We start from the raw sequence: 18,884 nt of genomic DNA on the forward strand, positions 1-18,884 counted from the left end.
TCATGGCGACGGGAACGTTGTTGTGGGAATTGTTGATAGCTTGATTGTGCTGTGTCCAGTACTGCGAGGAAGGGTGTCTACACCCCGAGCTTAGGTTGGAGTAGCATATGAGATAGCTAGAGTACCGTAAAAGATCGAATATAGGCAAAAAGTATCAAGAATGGAAAAAGTGATGCCTTGCAAAGGGCGATTTATGCACGCGCGTTTAGAGTTTGAACGGAAAACAAAAAAAAAAAAAACAGTAGAAGAAGTGATCGCAATGTTTGTATATATGCGTAATTGTTCAGAGTACAAATCACTGGCTGCAATATACACAGAAAAATTTCAGCGGTCATTGAGGCAATAAACATTCGGGCTACAAAAAGGTAACAGGTATATGCCGTTGTTGAACGAAGATGCAATGCGTGTCTTAGGAATATGGCTGTCAGTTTCGATCTGAGTTCTTCTATTGAATTTGAATGAAAAAATTGTTGATGATATCAGAAGGGAAAATCTATCTGAGATCTGACTTCTTTCCGTATATGGCGTATCGTACTTAGGTTGGAAGTGTACTCTGGTATTGAAATAGACATATTTATTTCGTCTACTTTTCAGTCAACAAAAATATTTACTCTTTTTTTTTTACATCTGGTTATATACGTTGTCTGATGTAAATGAGACCTTTATAAAAGAAGAAGTCATACGAATGCGACAGTTCAGTAAAGACTTTTTCATGATAAAAAAGTTCGCACTGCGCCGCCTGGGTTACAGGTGAACCATGCAAAATTATAGTTGAAAAAGCTTTCGATATGATTATATTGATTACAGAATGATGGCCATCGAAAATCAAGATTTAGCCAGCTTCTCAACTGCCTTAATACCCTCTTCTATTGGCTTCGTTTGTAACTTCAGCTGAGCTATACGGCTTAATTATTATAACTTGTGTAACTGCTTGCTCTGTCTAGGGTATCGTTGGGTAGAGACTTTGCGAAATCTAAAGATGGACAGCCCAGTTTTTTTCGATGTCTACTTTATAATAATATAACATGACAGGAAGCAACGTAAATGATCAGGTAACAATACACTGAGAGAATCTATTCGAATTTGATTCGCTAAAGCCTTTTCATTTTTTCGATTTCTGTACTTATTTTTAATTTTTTAAACAGAACTTAACAGAAAGTCCCTCTAGTGGGTAACGTATTTTCTTGCTGATCATAGAAGCACGCACGTTGTGGTCTAGGTTCGAATCCTGGCATAGACACAATTTGCTTTTTACTAGAAAACAGCCGTTTAATGAAATGTCTAACGGCGGTGCAAAACGTTGAGAGCTTTTGTCGAAATATTGAGCCGCTGTTAAAGTATTAAGTAGAGGCAAACCATTGTGTATTTTTTACACAACTTTTTCAAAGACTCGACTTTCAAAATTAGTTTCTTTCCAGTATGGCCCGGATTTCCCGGGTATTCCTATCGACAAGCGCACACTATCGTTTTGTGTATAACACGTTTTGTGTGTTCATCATTTCTAAATAAATCCTAATTAGACAAAATAAAGTTGCGAAAAAATCAAAAACACGTTCCGTAGTGGTTCATGTTATTCAAATATTTATTATTAATATCATTATTACCCTTAATATCTCGTCGTCACCGTCTCTCTTTATCGTATAACTATCATTAGCGTTTCGGAATTGTACACAATGGTTGATGTTATGCTCATTTCGTTAGGTGCTCGTTCTACTTCTGAGAGAGATATATATTTTTTTCATTTACAATATTGAAAGGCCGAGTCGAAGGCACGCCCGGGCTTCGCTCGTTCTGTGGTTGTTGTTGTTGTTGTTAATTGATAATTGTTATGTGCTACAATTAATAGCAACATGACATTCCGCATGATCGGTAGGACACAATGGGTGGAGAATATTGTAGGTTTCATCAAGATACCTTAAACTAGCTACGCCATACATTCGGATATTAATGAAGCGTTACTGGCAATGACTAGTTTTATGAGGTAACTTGTTAGACAATTGCTTTCACCGATACAGCAGTCGAGAAGGTGGGAAAGTATGTCACCGTGCAATACATTATACACACTCATGATCTAAAAATGATATGGGAAAAACTACACGCACGCAGTCATTCACATCTAACGCAACGTGTATTTGGGCTAATATTGGTACGAAAAGTTACAAGGCGTAACTTCACTTTTTTCGTACTCCTCGTCGTATATCCTATATATATATATATATGTATATATAGTCTGTAAGCTTTCCATTTTCCGGTCAGACGTAGCATATGTTTTAAGCTTAGGCAGTTTCCATTCATTTGCCGCTGCATTTCTATAAAAGTAAAATGCACCTAACTCCAGTATAGTGTTCTATCTGTTAATTTTTTATCCTATCGCATGTTCGTGGCCATACAGATATAACGTTTCTGTTTTAATATTTGCCACAGGGTGAATATCAGCAATTAGCGCTAGGTTATATTATTTTATGGCTATTTAAAGAAAAGATCTAAAAAATAGAAAAAAACTCTGCTCTGAGTATATCGCCTCTGTAAGTTGTCTGATATTTTAGTCGAGAGCTGTCGCTTGATTGCCTCGCTTAAATAAAGGATGTTTATTTTTTGTCTTAAATTTTTCATTGTCATTCTTAAGCGTTATAGTTCGCATAGGGTGTGTATATATTGATGAATCTATCAAAGACAAGGCTACTCAGTTGTTCCTTACGTAAATACGCATGCGAAGCCTTTTTCTCAACGCCTAAGGCCTTTTGTTTCTTCAATATTATGATTAATCTTTCATATTTGATAGCAGCCTGCATTTGTCCATGCTCAGCCTTGCAACACATAGGATTCCGGGCATTTTCGCTATGGGTGTTATAAAAATGTAGCAGCTAATGAGACGTTTGTGTGCTGTTTTTTAGAGACTATTACACGTCGTACATCCTGCTTTGCCTAGAAATCGCCCATGAACGACCACAGTTTGACTATGAGATTCGAAAATAGACCAGCTTTCTACAATGTTTTATTTTTACAACAGCATTAGGAGATGTAGTGTCATACATGTTTAGGGCTTTCGTTACCAAAGACTGGGAGTGACAATGTTTCCAGTCTTCTTCGACGAATAAGACCTAGCCGCGACGGTGCCTTCCTGCAGACCTATTAAGACCGGGAAAGCAATTCAATCAAAAATAGGCCCAAAGTGGCTCCCTGTGTACCGAAGTAACTGGCCTTATCTAGCCATCGGATTCACAAGTATGGGTGTGGCGTCCTGTAGCAGCTCCGTTTTATGCTGGGACTGCAGAACGCGTGAACCCAAAGAGTAACTGAAAACACTTTTTGATCCTTTACTTCAATCGAACATTGAATATATCTTCTTGCCGGGTATACAGTGACACACCGCTATCAGCTTCGCCGCTGATCCAGTGCTTCGACAGGCGACAAAAGACTGCGGTTCGTGTTTTCCCCTGTTCGCCTCAGTATAACACGTCTCTTAGCTAACGTCCTGCGGCATTAAAACTGGGAAATACACGATAACGTCTCTATTTTTGCATACTTATAACTGTTCATGTATATTGAGTGAGTATATGTAAATGTCTCTAGATTTCTGACACTCTTAAAACACATTTCATATTGTAAAGTCCTATTCTATTAGAACGCGCCTTCGATGGATAGAAATTAGCACGGACGACGCCGTCCTCCTTTGTAAGTAAGTATCGCACCAAGATTAACTGCGGGAATATGGATCCAATCGTAGGAACAATTAGTTAATGAGGCTATAAAAATTTCAATATTAAATTAATAAATAACCATAGTACGATTTGCGAATGGAAATAGTGCAGCCCGTTATCGTTCGTTGAAACGCTAACGAAATATGACGACACCGAATTTCCTTTTTCTTTTTCGTTAGTATAAAAAGAAGGAGAAATTATATATCGTTTAGATACAATATGTTCAGATTACCTGGAAACGATAGATAAGGTGATCCAGATAACTTTTCTAAGTTGGCTTCTCGTTATGAAAAAACTCCACACAGAAAACTTTATGACGGAAAGAACTTACTTTCATGTTTCGGAGTTTTAAAAAAAATAGATGCCTACGATTCAACTGCATCCAGCTCATGGCTCAAGAGATAGTATCGGTGCTTCCTGTGAAGATTGCAACTATATGTTATAGTTTACGCTTCGCAGACCGCTTGTCTTGGACGGATCGCTGCGATGAGCTTCTGTGTAGGCACGCCAATGAATCACTGAGTAAGCACACCTCCTTCATAAACTTGGAAGGGCTAACGACCACTGGGCCACAGCGGTTAAGTCTGACTCATTCATTCAATCCGTTAACGTAAAATATTGCAAAAATTAAGATAGGTTGTTCTCAAAAAAAACGAAATGAGAAATTCCCCGAGCGGACAAACTAACGAGGTTTTTTCCGTGAAATCTGTGAAAAGACATATTTATGAGAAAAATATTTAAATAATTCCAATTAAAAAGATCTAGGGAAATAACAAAACGTATTGGTTTTTCAAGACTGTCCACGACCTAATTACATACATATATGTATATATAATTTACATATCAAATGTACCGATTGGATAGACAAGTTCCATTACTGCCTGCTATAGCCATTGTCATCTATTGCTGTAGGAACATATTTGTTCGTGAATACTTAGTAGTATGTAAACGAAATATAGATATTAGAACAAACGTTTTCGCCTGAGAAATGGAAATCGTCGAGTTGATGTACTACCGCGACACTGACCGGTTGATTATTGCCAAAAGCCATTTTGTAGTTGAGATTTGGATAGGATGCTTCGTACGTCCGAGAAATACAACGTAGGATTGCACGCAAAGTCTCTGCCCAGCTCGTTTTATTCATGATAGTTCCTTCGTCGCAGCGCACCAAGGCGCAGACGTTCTTTCTCAAGTTCGGTTTCTAGTTCGAGAACGTGCAGTTGCAACTCCATCTCGCGCCGTTTAGCCTGGTGTAAACTGAGACCCTCAATTTTGTCCTGCGACTCATCAACCTGTTGTCGACAGCTTTTTACCGTGGCCACAACGTTGGCCGTGTTCTCCATAACGGCCTTACTTGCAGCGCCCAGTGCTGCCAATCGAGTAGACTGACGATCAGCTTTGACCTGAGCCGTCGCAAAACGAATCGCACAGAAAAAAAAAGAGGGAATAAGAACTATATCTATACAAATGTTCATTGTCAAGAAAGGCAAGTTACCTTGGATTATGCAATGATTAATAATGGCACACGAAAAAGTACATACATGATAGGATTGAACATAGTCGGTATATTCCAATTTATAACTAATAAACGTGTATTATAATGAAAGGATTTTCCTTTGTTTCAACAATTTGAATAGCATTTTATAACAACTTTTCAGGCAAAGATGTTGAGTCCAATGAATAGGCAAGAGTGCATTAGGAGTGGGCGATACGCGGAAAATCGAAATGAAATCAGGGAGCAGAGACGAACCTTGCTGGCCACGAGCAGTTGCGCCGTGGCCGCCGATATTTCCTGGGAAGCAACAATAAGCTCTTCCATTTTGGCATCACCGCTCACGCAACGATCGGCTGCGTCCACTAATAAATTCGCTGCGATACCCACAACCTTTGCCGCCGATATCAGACCTGTTGATGAGAGCAGGGAGTTGGACAAATGGGTAACATTTCAGTCGCTAACATTTTAAGGACCCAGGGAACTAGGTTTTAGCAACTTGACGAGAGATTAACATGACTAATAATAACGTACAACGAGTTTCCGTGCTCAAATCGGGATCTTGCGTCCATAGTACAAGGTAGAAGTTCAGTGAAGAACAGTTCTTCTCTAGCCTGTTACGTGATGTTCTCAATCGATTCCCGCTTTGGAGTACGGGAGTTCGTCAATTGATTTTTGCCTTTTTACATGAGAGCTCCAGTCGTTACTTCATGAAAAGCAATTGATATCTAGAGTCCACAAACTGTGGATAATCCTTGCAGTTAACTAATACTCAACACAACTAGTAGATATACCTGCCGGTCATAGATAATATTGCAATAATGAATAAATGCGTTTCACCGCCAAGCTTACCTTCAGTCCACCGATGGTTCTTAGTGTAAAATTCTTTGGAGAAGCCCCCGATTTCTTCTTGAAGATGCCGCGCCGCTTTTACCAAAGTCGTAACAGCGCCCATTAGCAGCTGACATGCTCCCAATATTCGACTGTTTACCTGGAGATTGTTTAACAATATATGGCTGAGCTTTCTTTGTTGTTGTTGTACTAATTTCCACCTACGGCGAGCCTAGACGCAGCTATCCTGTGTTCACTAATCGCAAGAAGGGTGGGAGTCATATCTATCATCTTTGAATAAGCAGTAGGGTAGTAACTTAGGATCACGTGCAACTTAATGATGCCAGATGAACCACATGAAGATTTGTCTAATGTGCTGACAGCCACAGTGGAGCTTCCTCATTAGTAATTTTATTGTTGGCTTTTGCAGAAGACTTTTGTAGCTTGATTGAGGACATTGTTGATCTGTCGTCAAATATCGTGTAGTATTTCGGATTTGCCCTAGCGGATATAATGAACATGAAGAGTTGAAATTCGTTTGTGTGGCACAAACTATTAAAAAGACCTCCAACGCCCCTTGCTTCAACCACTCAATGACAACTATTACCATACGTATAATATTGCACACCGTACTTGACAAGGCATCGAAGCCAGTGTTCGTATACCTCAAGTTTGACGCCCTCATCAGAGCCTCGCGATTTAGCAAAGATTTCGCTAATACGTTTCGTTGCGTCCGCAATGGCCTGGTCCATTTGAGCTAATTCTTCTGATAATAAATGGCCAATGTCTTCAGCCTGATTTTTCTGAAACATTTTCGTCATTTGGCACTTACTAAAGTTAGTCATTGCATGTATGCGGCTTTACGATGTTTCGTTTCGTAAACCATGATGTTAAAACAATAATCCATAGAATCAGGTAGACTTCGTAATTTGTTAGAGATTCCGACCGCTAGAATACGATAGTAAAATTTCTACCCTTCTGCTCACCTGCTCGTCTTTAAGGCGTTGTGACTCGATGCAGGTTACGAGCTCTCGCAGACTGGCTAGACATGCGCTTGTATCAACTTCTCCGATTCGAAGTCCTGTAATATCAGCGTGAAGTTATACAGATATAAGTTAACTAACTGTACACGTAAACAGTCAAAAGAGGAAGAATATTTTTTAATTCATATGAATCAATTTGTTTACGATGATTTCCTGATAATATTTTCACACATTATTTCGGTCTTATACGATGCTTTCAATCTTAGCATCGAAATATGTTGAAGATTTAGACAGGATGAAGTAAGAGAATCGTATATCCGATCGCGCTACTTACTTTTGAACAATTCAATACTGTTCAATCCGACTGTGCGTGCGCGGGTAATAATCTCGTGTCCTGCTTCAACACTAGGGCAGTGGTGCGCATTTGCCTGCGAACGTCACCCTGTTACTGGAGACATCGATATATATATATAGGTGCATAGGCGCCGAACTGTTCGAATACTTTCCAATGCACATCATTATATGGATACAGAGAAAAGTATTGATGCATTATCTATGCATGTACAATCATGCGATAAGAGCCTTTAGTAAAGCACAGCTTGGAGTGGACGAGTGCGTCTCAGTAAGGTTTCCCTGTTAGGACGGTTGAAGGGGCGTGTGTCTCATAGCTGAAACTGCTTGTCGTCTCCGTATATATTGCGATCGATTTCTGTGGTGAAAACTCGCTTTTTTACTCTGTGATTACAGATCATGGCTTACGGCTATCTCATACACAGACTAGGTGTTTCATTTTCTAAAAACAGTTTAATGTACTTGGTATGCATTATCGTATTTCCCCACCTTGGCGCTCTGTAGCAGCTGAAAAATTTGATGAACCAACGCGAAGCAAGTTGCCTGAAGTTGGGCCTCTTCTTCCGTTCCCTCGGCTCGTCGAAGCGACTTTAACGTTGTTTCCGCCATCTCCGCGTTCTGCAAAAAGCGATCTTGGCTTGGCGGAATATCTAATTCTGACACCGCCCCGTCTACAACTGCCTCCATAATGCCAGCTAGAAGCAAGCCGCTGCGGGACGACAGAATACTTTCTGGCTCCGTAAGCTTTTCCTGATGGTCACAAAATCGATCAATGTCAAGAGCAATTTAATTCTCTCCTAAGAAGAAGAGGACTGTTAACGACCGTACAAAATGCGCTTCTTTCTATTTTTCGACATTGAAATCAAAAGGTTCAAATAAAGACTGTGTGCGCACGGCTGAACGGACTATGAGATCTACCTCTTCTGCTTTTTTATGCTCTTGCTGAAGTTTCTTTTCGAGCTCGGCCTTTGCTCGAAGCAGGCGAATATGTTCTTCTCGAAGTTTGGTGTAGATACCCTTCATTTTAAGGAATTTGTCGTCACTCGATTTACACTTCTTCTCTAGCTGTTCAAGTTGGTCCTGCATTACCGCTGATACCTGTGGACAAAAATTGAGTAAAAATTAGATGATGACACCTTAATCAAGTTTAGGCCCCATCAGCAGAATAACTGGTATGGATATCAAGCCTGCTGAAGCGGATCTATGCTGTCAGAGATGTTATGCTATTACGACATGATAACTGCAGTCCTTGTGATACTCTCCCTAGTATACTATCCATTTTCCTGGCCGTAGCAGTCGTCTTGTCCGTTAGCCGATCCGAACGACCGACGTGCGCCGCATTTTCGTTAGAAGATGTACAGATACGACGTGTACAATGTCGGTCGACATCTTATAGACTAACTCCATTTGATCTTTCCCTGACGGCAAGACCCTTTTTTAGCTACCGTTCGTTCGATGGCTCCCGTTGACGGCAAAACTACCTTTATCGCTTATGTAAAAGCTAGTATCTTCTTCTTGATCTCGCCTGACGACGGCCCTTCTAGCGCCAAGTAAGCCGTAACCGAGCTCATATAAGCGTACGTTGTTTAAAAAACAATATACCTGATGCTACTTTTGAGCGAATGTAGTAAGTTACACGAGAGCCATTGCTGGTGGTGTCGAATGAGTGTATGAAATTCCATTAATACAATCGCTATAGGTCGTATGCGGTGGGCAGCTGACGCGAAAACGGATCGAGTGTATGCTATTTAAGAAAAGTCTTAAACGAATACGTGGGTCAGTCGACAACGGTGCTTTATACCGATGCCAAATGCATGTATAATATGCTCTTGGGACCAAACTATTTACCTAACTAATATCGATACGACCATCACGGAAAATTATTATGCAGAACATAAACGTACAGCCGAACGGAAAGAACGATTGGTTAGGTTGCGTAGAACGATTGGTTACGCTGAACGTGTATTTGAGACTGGGAAGCAAAATGAGCCTTTTCGAAAATTTCCAGCTTATGTTTGTGGTTTTCGTTTAAAGGCTCCTTAGCGCCCCTCAATGATTCGATTACTGTCCATAATTAGCGAATTTAGTGTTAAGCGTCGAAGGCCCCAACAACAGGTCTCCCTAGATCGTATTTTCTCTTCGCGTCCCACTGCCTGTTGTAAACCTCACCAAATTGGTACCAACCTGGTGAGATTCGAGACGAGCCGCTAGTTGTCCCTGTAACTGACGGACGTTGTTTTGTTCGGCACGAAGCTGACCTTCGAGAGTAGCCTGTTGAAGGCGAAGCTCCATTGCTACTGTATCGTCTTCAAGTCGAACACGTTGGGCTTCCATCCTAACATGGATAAAAATGAAATGATATGTTTAGCACTAGTACAATTTTATGATTAAAGCTGGCTACCGAAAAAACATAGGCACTGTGAGTTACATATGGCTGGCATTCATATACAGCATGTGATCAGTTTCCGCAAACGAAATTCTTAACAGATATGTATCTCGTCCATTGACCCATGTGCCGTCGACTTGCTCATCTAAAGATGCTGTTACCTTGCAACTTCGAGTTCCTTAAGTAATTGTTCAATAATAGCATCCTTTCTTTGACCTAGTTCGTGGTCTACAGAAGAGTTTCGAGGTGGCGGAGGGGGACTTCCGGCTCCTGCCATGGACGAATCTGGCATCTGATTGACCTGCGCATAGATGCGGGCGAAAAATGCTATACTAAAGCCATAAAATCGCGATTGCAACTCTAACAAACAAAACTTCAACACCAAGTTTCCTCGAAACGGCTGAATGAACAAATTTTGCCAACATTAGTAAGATTTATTTGTAGGCAATAAATTGGTCATGGCCTTTTTGCCGGCAAAGGATAGATATAAGCAGAACTGTTTGAAAGAAAAAGTATTATATTTCAACTGACCAGTTACGCAAGATTTGTTACATTTAGAAAATCTTACAGTAATTCCAATGCCTTTTTACTTACGATTACATCAATCTCGATTAGTCGGCGCGCAAATATTTAAGCTAAATGTGTAATCTATTTATTTATTATCAACCATAGTGCGTCAATAAACTTGTGGAATGATTTATTTACAGGAGAAGATGTGTCAATGAGGTCTTCGGCAACTTCAGCTGCTTCCACCGGTTGTGGTGGTAGAACAACGACGGGGCGGACGTGCGAATTAAGCTCTGACGCCTTCAAAAGGTTAGGCGGCGAAGGAGGCAATGAAGGAACCTAGAATTGAAATCAACGGTACGTGTGAAATATACGAACGCCCTATTTAATAAGGTAATGCATGCTGCTTTAAAATATCCTGTATGCATCGAATATCTTTTGAAGTTTCTAGCTAAGAAAGCTTTACTGAGTTGCTTCGCACCTGAACTAGCGTTTTGAAGTACTGAAGGTTTGCGCAATTAGCGTAGAAACCTCGAAGTTGACGAAACTGCGCCATGAATCGATCCCGGTGACCCTGAAGAGTATCGGCGGGTAATCGAGCGTGAAGATGAAAAAGAACTTTCACTGCGAAGTCATATAACTGCGATGAGTCCTATAGACAGACAAGTATGACAGCAGGTAAGTTCTCTACTTGTCACGTCACTAACGAGTACAGATTGAGACTCGCATACTCAGCTGAATTTCATATAAGGTGCAATTGTTAATCAGCTACAAAAGCTTGGTATGTATAATATATGGTAAAAAAAGTTCTATACTAGACAATGACATGTCAGCGCACGCTCGAACTTCAGCTGTTTCGAAACAATTCGAGTAATATGTTGATGAACTTAATTGACATCTAAAGAGGAACAAATTGTCACAGACAATTGAAAAAAGCCACATTGTCGGGGGCTACGCAGTTGCTTCACCCTCAGAACGATAAGATTGAAGCATGGGCTGTCTATATCAGGTTTGTAATAAACAGAAAGCACACGCTGTTTTAATGTATTATTATTAATATTCTCTAAATACACAGAAAATTACAGTTTATCCTCAGGTCTGTGCCTGCAACGACAGTTTAACTTAGGCGCTAAATTCTGACCTCCGTAAGATATTTCCCTGATAGCAATAAGGGAACGTCATTAATATCCGTTCCGTACTATCGAATCATAACATGGCGATGATGCCACCCATTTCGAGCTGTTACGCCATTTAACCGCAGTTGATTTCGTTGAGTGCTATTGTAACACCCGACGTATTTCGAAAACAAATGCCAACGGTTAAATCTCAATTCGACTAACGATAAGTAGCGGGAAATAAGAAGCTAGTACAATGTTCAATCGTAGAGTTAGCTTAAAGACAGTAAAACAAGTGGATACTTACCTGAATGCAACAGATTAGCGGCGCCAATCGGCACTGACCTGAGTTGGTCATCGAGTTCGCTCGAGCCATATCCAGCGATCCAAAAACAGCCGCCTGGAGCGATAGTACCTTTTCCATGTAGTCGAAGATGTCACATGCAAACTGACAACGGCGCCAACATATTTAGGCCTAAACCAGCTTCAGATTATAGTGAAAACTTTACAACGCACTCGGTTAAAGCTATACTTTGATATGGGCAATGGTAACTACGCTCTAGGAGAATAACTTGCCTGGAAGAAAACGTTTACATCGCCCTCCGATACAGCCAATAACTGTTCATCAGCTAGCACTAGTGTTCCAGGTATGCCCTGAGGTTGGCGAAGAGAAAAATCATGTTAAAGGAACAAGTTAGTGCATACGTTACCTATAAAATAGGCTGAAATTATTTCCGCAGTTTCGAAGGTGGACACTCAAACGAAAACCCTAGATATCCTAATAAAAGGAAAAAAGGCTGTTGCCACCCTAACCAAAGGATATGTTTATTAAACAAGACATTTTAATGAACGTCTAACTGACACAAAAACAACTGATACTTCTATTACGAACAAAAAAAAGAATCACAGAAAAACGTTCGAGTCACTGACCTGATATCGCGCATGAAATTTTAGTTTTTGTAGAATGAGAGCGCAATACAGCTCAATAAGACGTCCGTACCCTTCATTAAGGAGGCCCCAAAGCCTGCCCAAGTCAGCAAATTTATTCATGTACCTGTAAGTGATACGAGTGCAGTAGCAAATTATAAATGCTTTTGCTAATAAAACTTTACAATCATAATTAATTATATATATATATATATATATAACAAGTTATAATTAGGAGCATATAGGAGATTAGATGTGATCCGTCGAACATTATCGCTTACTAAACCCTTCGCCATCGTCTACCGCATCCTATGTTCTGCTGTGTAATCGCATAACTATTATATAACTATATAATTAGCGTGGGCTTACACCTACAAAGTGTAGCCAAACTGTAATGTTTAGACTGCGAATTACATTCGATAGTCCAACGTAGGAGTTGTTAAAGGCCGGCTCCCGTTCTCCTCCTGTTAGGTGTTAGTGTTGCGGCCTTTACAACGACGTACGAAAGTCGTAGCAGGATTAATACGGGCCGTTACGTAAGAATAAGCGTAGCAAATAAGGCAAATAAGGCTGACCAGAGGCAGCTAACTACATTGTTTATAGAAGAGTTTGACGATTTGGCATAGCAAGCGACGCTTTTGTTGACGTCTATATAATGAAAGAGGACGATTAAACGTAACACGCAACAACGATTGTGCTAGATTATTTTGGGACGGCTTTAATACGAGACGCTTTAATACCCGCTCAGTCGATTTCCAATTCAGCCAGATTAAAAACGTCTAGCTATTGACAAATGCTATTTTATAAAATCTGCGTCCAGCATACCGTTTCTATCTATATGTAGAGATATGGACTTTGAATACCTTTAAAAACATGGAACAAGTGAAACGCTCGAAAAGTAAAAGGAGATCATACATATTTATATAGTATTGTTAGCTTGTTTCATTTCTCGTATCTGTGGTAACTCGTCAAGCAGCCACTCCAGAAGATGACAATCAGTCAATAACGCGTTCTGCCTTTATTGTTTTCGAACAAACAACCGAACAGAACTAACGTTCTTGCTTTGGGCAAATATAGCGATAGAAAGACTACATTCTCTCAAAAATATTTATACATTGCCATTGTATTTGTGCCAAGGATGGTGAGAAGTTGACTCAATTACGATGCTTGGATATTTTGAGGGTAACTTTTCTGTCCTGAGATATGGCAGTCGGAATCCTCGAAGGGGTAAGGTTTACAGCCGTCGGCAGTTAGCCCTAGTTCTTTGGAAAATACTATAATAATGTGTTTTATTAACAAACTGTCAAGTATAACTTTGCATTGATTTACATGCGCCCCATCAGATTCGAACTGAAGACCTCTCTGGGCAGATGCGAATAGTTCCAAACCGTATATTCTATCCACGCATCAGTGAATCGACTGTGCACCTGTAACCGTACCATCGATACAACAACCCGCTTTTGATGCCTCAGCTTAAGAACGTTGAGGTAGCGCGATTGTAGTACGTACGAAGACGCTCTAAAAATAAGTGAAGCCGCATATGCAGTGAAGTGAAGCTAATACCAACTAAAAAGAGCGCCGGCTCGCTAGCACCACTTCTACCTATACTATATTATATTGCGATAATGCTCTATTGACTTAACCAATCAGAGTCTCGCATAAACGTTAAACGACATCGCGGTTTGTCGTATCTAACCCCAATACTCTAAGCCCGTGAAGGGTGTCCAGCAAAAGCGTTACGAGAATTTTATTAAGCCAGCTACACATAGATGTGACATTTACGATTACTAGCAATGTGAGCTGGTCACTGGATGGCAGTAAATGATCGAATAAGAACCAGTTCGACATAATTCTTCGTAATGCGTCTTCGCAATTCTTTTTGTCAAATAGAAATCCACTTTTCGGCGACGCCATTTATATTGTTAGAGGAAAAATTTACTGTATTTACTGTAAAAATTCGCTCTGTAAAATGCCAGCTTTTTGTCGACAAAGTCCTTAAGTTTCAGGTTCCGCTCCCGTGAAAAGTCTCGATTGCGGCAACGCGTTCTTGGTCTCCCGGTCCCGACATCTGGTCACCTCCCTGCTTATCGTCTACACTCCAGTCTACCGTTGGAATCGCCGTTATTAAAACGTTTGCACCATTTACTTACTATGCTTTCATCTAAAGCTTTTTTGCCCAATGTCTTCACCAGTCTTCGATTAATTCTCGCGGCGATGTATCCTTCCAGGAACGAAAACTGAGCGTTGATTTTAAAAATGTTTTTCTTCTTGAGATCAATTCTTCTAGATTAAATTTAAACGGTTTGCATTCACAGGTTCCTAGACGACTGGAATATCTATCAGGTATATTTTGTCTGCTAGCGGCGTGTGCTACAAGGGTTATTCTGTTTTGAAGTCCACCAGATTCGCTTGTAACACCCTAATATAAACAAAAAAAAAAAGTTTCTAAATGGACGTTTATGCAAGAGAAGGATATACGATACGTAAGGTAATGTAAGACGACGTACTAAGTGACGCTTCTACAAGTCAGGATCATGACTGACATTCTATGGCAGAGGTGCAAAATCTGTTCTGCGGTTTGATGACAATTTTGCAGTACGAGGTGTACAAAAACGAATTTTAAAACGATTATGCATGAGGTAGTCTTTGGGCATTATCAAAATGTCGACATGCTCACAGAAATTACAAAGCAGATTGCTATATACAACTTCGTTACTTTTTCGCTGCGTTTTGTTAGGAATATGATTTCAACTCGAGACAACACTCAATGATGAATATTCTAGGCGGAAAAGTATGTATTTTTGACACATCTTGTCTTATGCGTTCTGGCGAGGCCAAGGTGCAGACGAAACAGCCCGGGACATTTCCTTTATGTATGGCAGCGATGCCGTCGATTCTCAAACGTGGTTTGATCGATCAGAAGTGGTAGCCGAGATCTAAAGAACTCCCGCTCGCCCTGGCCCAACATCCGAATTTGAAGGCTTTTTTTCGAGAAAAAACGGCCGACAAACAAGCCCAGAATTGGCTGAAAAGGTGGGCTACAATCACACGACCGTCGCTAACCACTTCATATCCCTTGGGTTCACACTGGTACTTGAGGCTTTGGTATCGCGTGGAATCTCTGAAAAATTACGATTTAGCGCTGCCCCTCAACATTTTGCTTGGTATTCATTGATTTTTATACAAAACTCTCACCACACAAACTAAAGATGGCAATGGCTAGGTCTAGGAAAGAAGCCAAGTCGCAGGGTCCAACCGGACATCAGTTGTACTGTGCGTTTGGTGGGACTGCAAGGGCCTGCTTCATTGGGGATTGTTTTCTACGAACCAAACAGTGACTTGGCCTATTATTTGAACCAGCTGTAGGCTATTCGAAAGGGATAACTCCAGTTGCTCATTAGTGCTGCTTCCTTAGATTTCGTATAAGAGATTTCCCGGTACCTTTTTGTCCTCTTACAGCGACAGACGTTCACTCTTTCCGTAGCAATCACTTTCGCGGCCTTACCTCCGGCACGGACCAAAGGCTCGAAATGGTAGTGATTTGAAACTTCTTTCAGACGCAGCTTGCTGATAAAAAAACGGCATACGTTGCTTAGTGGGAAAGTGGTGCAAGGTTGTTGCCAGTACGGGGTAATCCGGTAGATAGGACATAATAACTTGTTGTTACCGAAAAAAAGAAGTGGTAATTTCTATTCAAGAAAAAGAAACGGTGGAAAATTTCTTCAGTCTAACGAATATATGCTACACAATAGTTTCTCTTCTGCCGTAAGCTGCCGTTTGTGCGAACCGAAGCAATATTTACTCAAATTGTCTACAATACAATTAGACAAACTCGTAACTCGATGTTTAGCTATTATTTATCTCAAGGATCCTTTCGTTTGAGACAAGTTGTATACGGATGAACAATAATAATTCGTGGGAATCATGGCGAAACTTTACATTGAAAAAAAAAAAAAACAATAGAATAATTATTCTAATAAAAGAAGAACGCGGTGAAAAAATACTTTTAGTCGAATCTTATAAAATTATAGCAAGTTTCGCGTTGGAGAGTTTCAGTTCGAAGATGCGTGCTTAGCTCCATTCAGCTTACGCAGTCACTGTTTCACGAACTGCTGTGGTCGCTATGCGAGAATACGTATCCACTTACCTAAAGCTGACCGGTATGCATTTGTCGTGACCTTCACGGAGGAGCTTATGGACGACATAGCAGAACTTCCAGGCGAGAATAGGATTCTCCTGAACCGGCAGTCGCATTGCAAACTCCCAAAATGTGTACGGTCCTTAAACAAACAGATATATTGATAGACAAACACAAAATGAATATATATATATATATATCGCTCTATTATAGCTGCTCGTAGCATCCCTTCTCCGACATCTACTTTGTTGGCCGCTTTCCTGACAGGTGCTGGGATACAGACAAAATATAGCAGGACAGAAACGTCCATGTATTTGTTGTATGCCGTTCCCCGTATGAAATTTGGTACCAAAGGTATCATGAAATGTAAATGGATATCAGTGAATAAATGCTGTGGAATTTGACATCGTTGGCCAAAACAAAACAAAGTTTCATATAAACGTGTCCAGTCAAACGGTGACCCACAATGCTGTACCTCGAATGAGACCTCAAAGAAAGACAAGATTATCCACATACGTACTGCTAATTAGTTATGAATATCTATGCATATAAGGGAAAGATCAGCTCCCATTTTACACTGAATTCTTTGAGGAAAGTTTACCTATGCCGACATGCCCGTCACCGACCTACGTTTAACACGCCGATACAAATGGTATAAAGTTAGTCATTAATATGATCTAGATATTAGCATCGATTCAATGACTCGCTTACAGTAGTAATAATAATAGGCAATACTCATTCATTTTTGAAAAAGGGTCCAAACGATATAGATAAATCGGTAATAATAATCATAACAAGCTTATTTTTTACCCGGTTTGTTGTGTATAGGGTGGATGCAATAAAGGGTACCGAATGTCGTCCTAGGCTGTTACTACAATTGTTACAATTCCAAACGTTCGAAGGCAAAATAGGCGACATGCAAACCGTTCAGGCCATCGCACCCATGCACTTGTCTATATAAAGTGTAAATAGAAGTCTCTATATATTGCATTCAACTACGGGCAACAAGTAGTATCTTGTAATTATCTATCATAACATGTATTTTAGCATCGTTTGTCGTTAGAACAGAACAGAGTCAGACAGATTGTTTAAGGTCTTCGAAGTTATAATCGCAAAGCAGTTTAATAATACTAACATTTCAACAAGCTTAGAACCATGATCGAAACGTTCACTTTGTTAGCTCGTTCTATTCCAAGCAGCCTGGCATAGCATCACTAGGAACGCCTAGCTCTTCTCCACCGTTCAGTTTTACTTCCTGTAATTGCCACAGGGCACACAAGACGTCTTCTGCGACAGTGTCGCGGCGTCCATTAGCGCGCATACACTTACATACATAAACAGACATCATGAGAGCAAAACAGCACGTCTCTTCGCTAGCTGATGTGCCCACGTAACGGCTATGCAGCCGACGTAACGCGGTCGATCCGTACGTATTTGTATATCCCGTCCTAATCTTCGCTCGCCACTCCGACAACCGAGCTCGTATCCTCAAGCGCTACAGGAGGATCCGCCGTGGTTTTGATATCATAGAAATTTCCTGATAGCGTTAACCGCAATGAGGATGATGACGATAAGCGCGGCGTCAACAACAAGAAGCCAGAGTCCTCATTTCGACAAACGGGAGAATATCAGTGCATGTACTGGATCATCCGTTCGCGTCGGTTCTTTTGCTCATCAGTACCTATTCCATGTATGGATAAGACATTTGAGTGGGGTGGCTGTCTCAGGCATGGTGAAGTTCGTTCATGTCGAACTGGACACATTCGCGACGGCTGTCGTTCAAGCGCGTTATCGGTGTCACCATCGATATCGCCATCTTTCAGAGCGCGAGAAAAAAGAACGTCGCCTAACTATTTTGTTGCTGTCAGTACGATTATATGATGCTACCCATGTTTGATTGGCAACAGCGTCAACGATTACTGCCATTATGATTCAATTGTTATCAGCTATCGTTAAAGGCTTTCACTGCGTAAAGGCTAGAATGAGTATTGCCAAGACCTTTAAAGTAGCCCATTCGTTTTGTTCTTCACTGTGTTCATCGTTGCGTCACAACGACGAGGTAAAATGTACGATGGTGATTGACCCTCCTATTGGAGAAAGTTGAACGACGACTGGATGATTGGGACTAATTTTGTCGACTCTTTTACATAGGCGTGTACACATCTAAATACGAGTTCGTCTGCTCGAGCTTTGTCAACACGCGAACGACAACACAGAACGACGAAGACCACATATTATTATAAAAGACGTAGTACGGAAAGAAAAGAGTTTTTGGAACAAGTTCGATAGCGATGGAATACTCTGGGGAGTATCAATTACTAACTATGCAAAATCAATGGTTTTAGCAGATTTGACCACTCGGGAACTACAGGACGTCGAACCGCTAGTGAACGTCTAGCTCTTTTGAGCCAACCAAATGGCTATTGTGAAGAAAATATTTATTCAGATTGAAT

At 40.6% G+C, this 18,884-nt stretch overlaps 1 protein-coding gene across 3 annotated transcripts in view; it reads right to left on the reverse strand.

The window, feature by feature from the left end:
- Positions 1-1,558: 1,558 nt before the first annotated feature.
- Positions 1,559-18,884, reverse strand: part of Hip1 (Huntingtin interacting protein 1) — a 21,885-nt gene continuing 4,559 nt past the window's right edge. For 2 of the 3 annotated variants that reach the window (XM_022841728.2, XM_022841729.2), the window contains 16 exons: positions 16,441-16,573; positions 12,297-12,420; positions 11,943-12,020; positions 11,674-11,814; positions 10,733-10,903; positions 10,450-10,590; positions 9,906-10,045; positions 9,543-9,693; positions 8,277-8,456; positions 7,848-8,108; positions 7,342-7,435; positions 7,011-7,105; positions 6,690-6,827; positions 6,046-6,184; positions 5,452-5,606; positions 1,559-5,104 (listed from right to left, as the gene is read on the reverse strand). In XM_022841728.2, the coding sequence (XP_022697463.1) occupies positions 4,838-5,104; positions 5,452-5,606; positions 6,046-6,184; positions 6,690-6,827; positions 7,011-7,105; positions 7,342-7,435; positions 7,848-8,108; positions 8,277-8,456; positions 9,543-9,693; positions 9,906-10,045; positions 10,450-10,590; positions 10,733-10,903; positions 11,674-11,814; positions 11,943-12,020; positions 12,297-12,420; positions 16,441-16,573 (2,408 nt within the window). In that variant the 3' untranslated portion in view covers positions 1,559-4,837. The remainder of the gene's footprint in view (positions 5,105-5,451; positions 5,607-6,045; positions 6,185-6,689; positions 6,828-7,010; positions 7,106-7,341; positions 7,436-7,847; positions 8,109-8,276; positions 8,457-9,542; positions 9,694-9,905; positions 10,046-10,449; positions 10,591-10,732; positions 10,904-11,673; positions 11,815-11,942; positions 12,021-12,296; positions 12,421-16,440; positions 16,574-18,884) is intronic. The other variant, XR_015312974.1, reaches the window with a different exon arrangement.

Source organism: Varroa jacobsoni, unplaced genomic scaffold (genome assembly GCF_002532875.2).
Source record: "Varroa jacobsoni isolate VJ856 unplaced genomic scaffold, vjacob_1.0 scaffold_945, whole genome shotgun sequence".
Classification (NCBI taxonomy): Eukaryota; Metazoa; Arthropoda; class Arachnida; order Mesostigmata; family Varroidae; genus Varroa; species Varroa jacobsoni.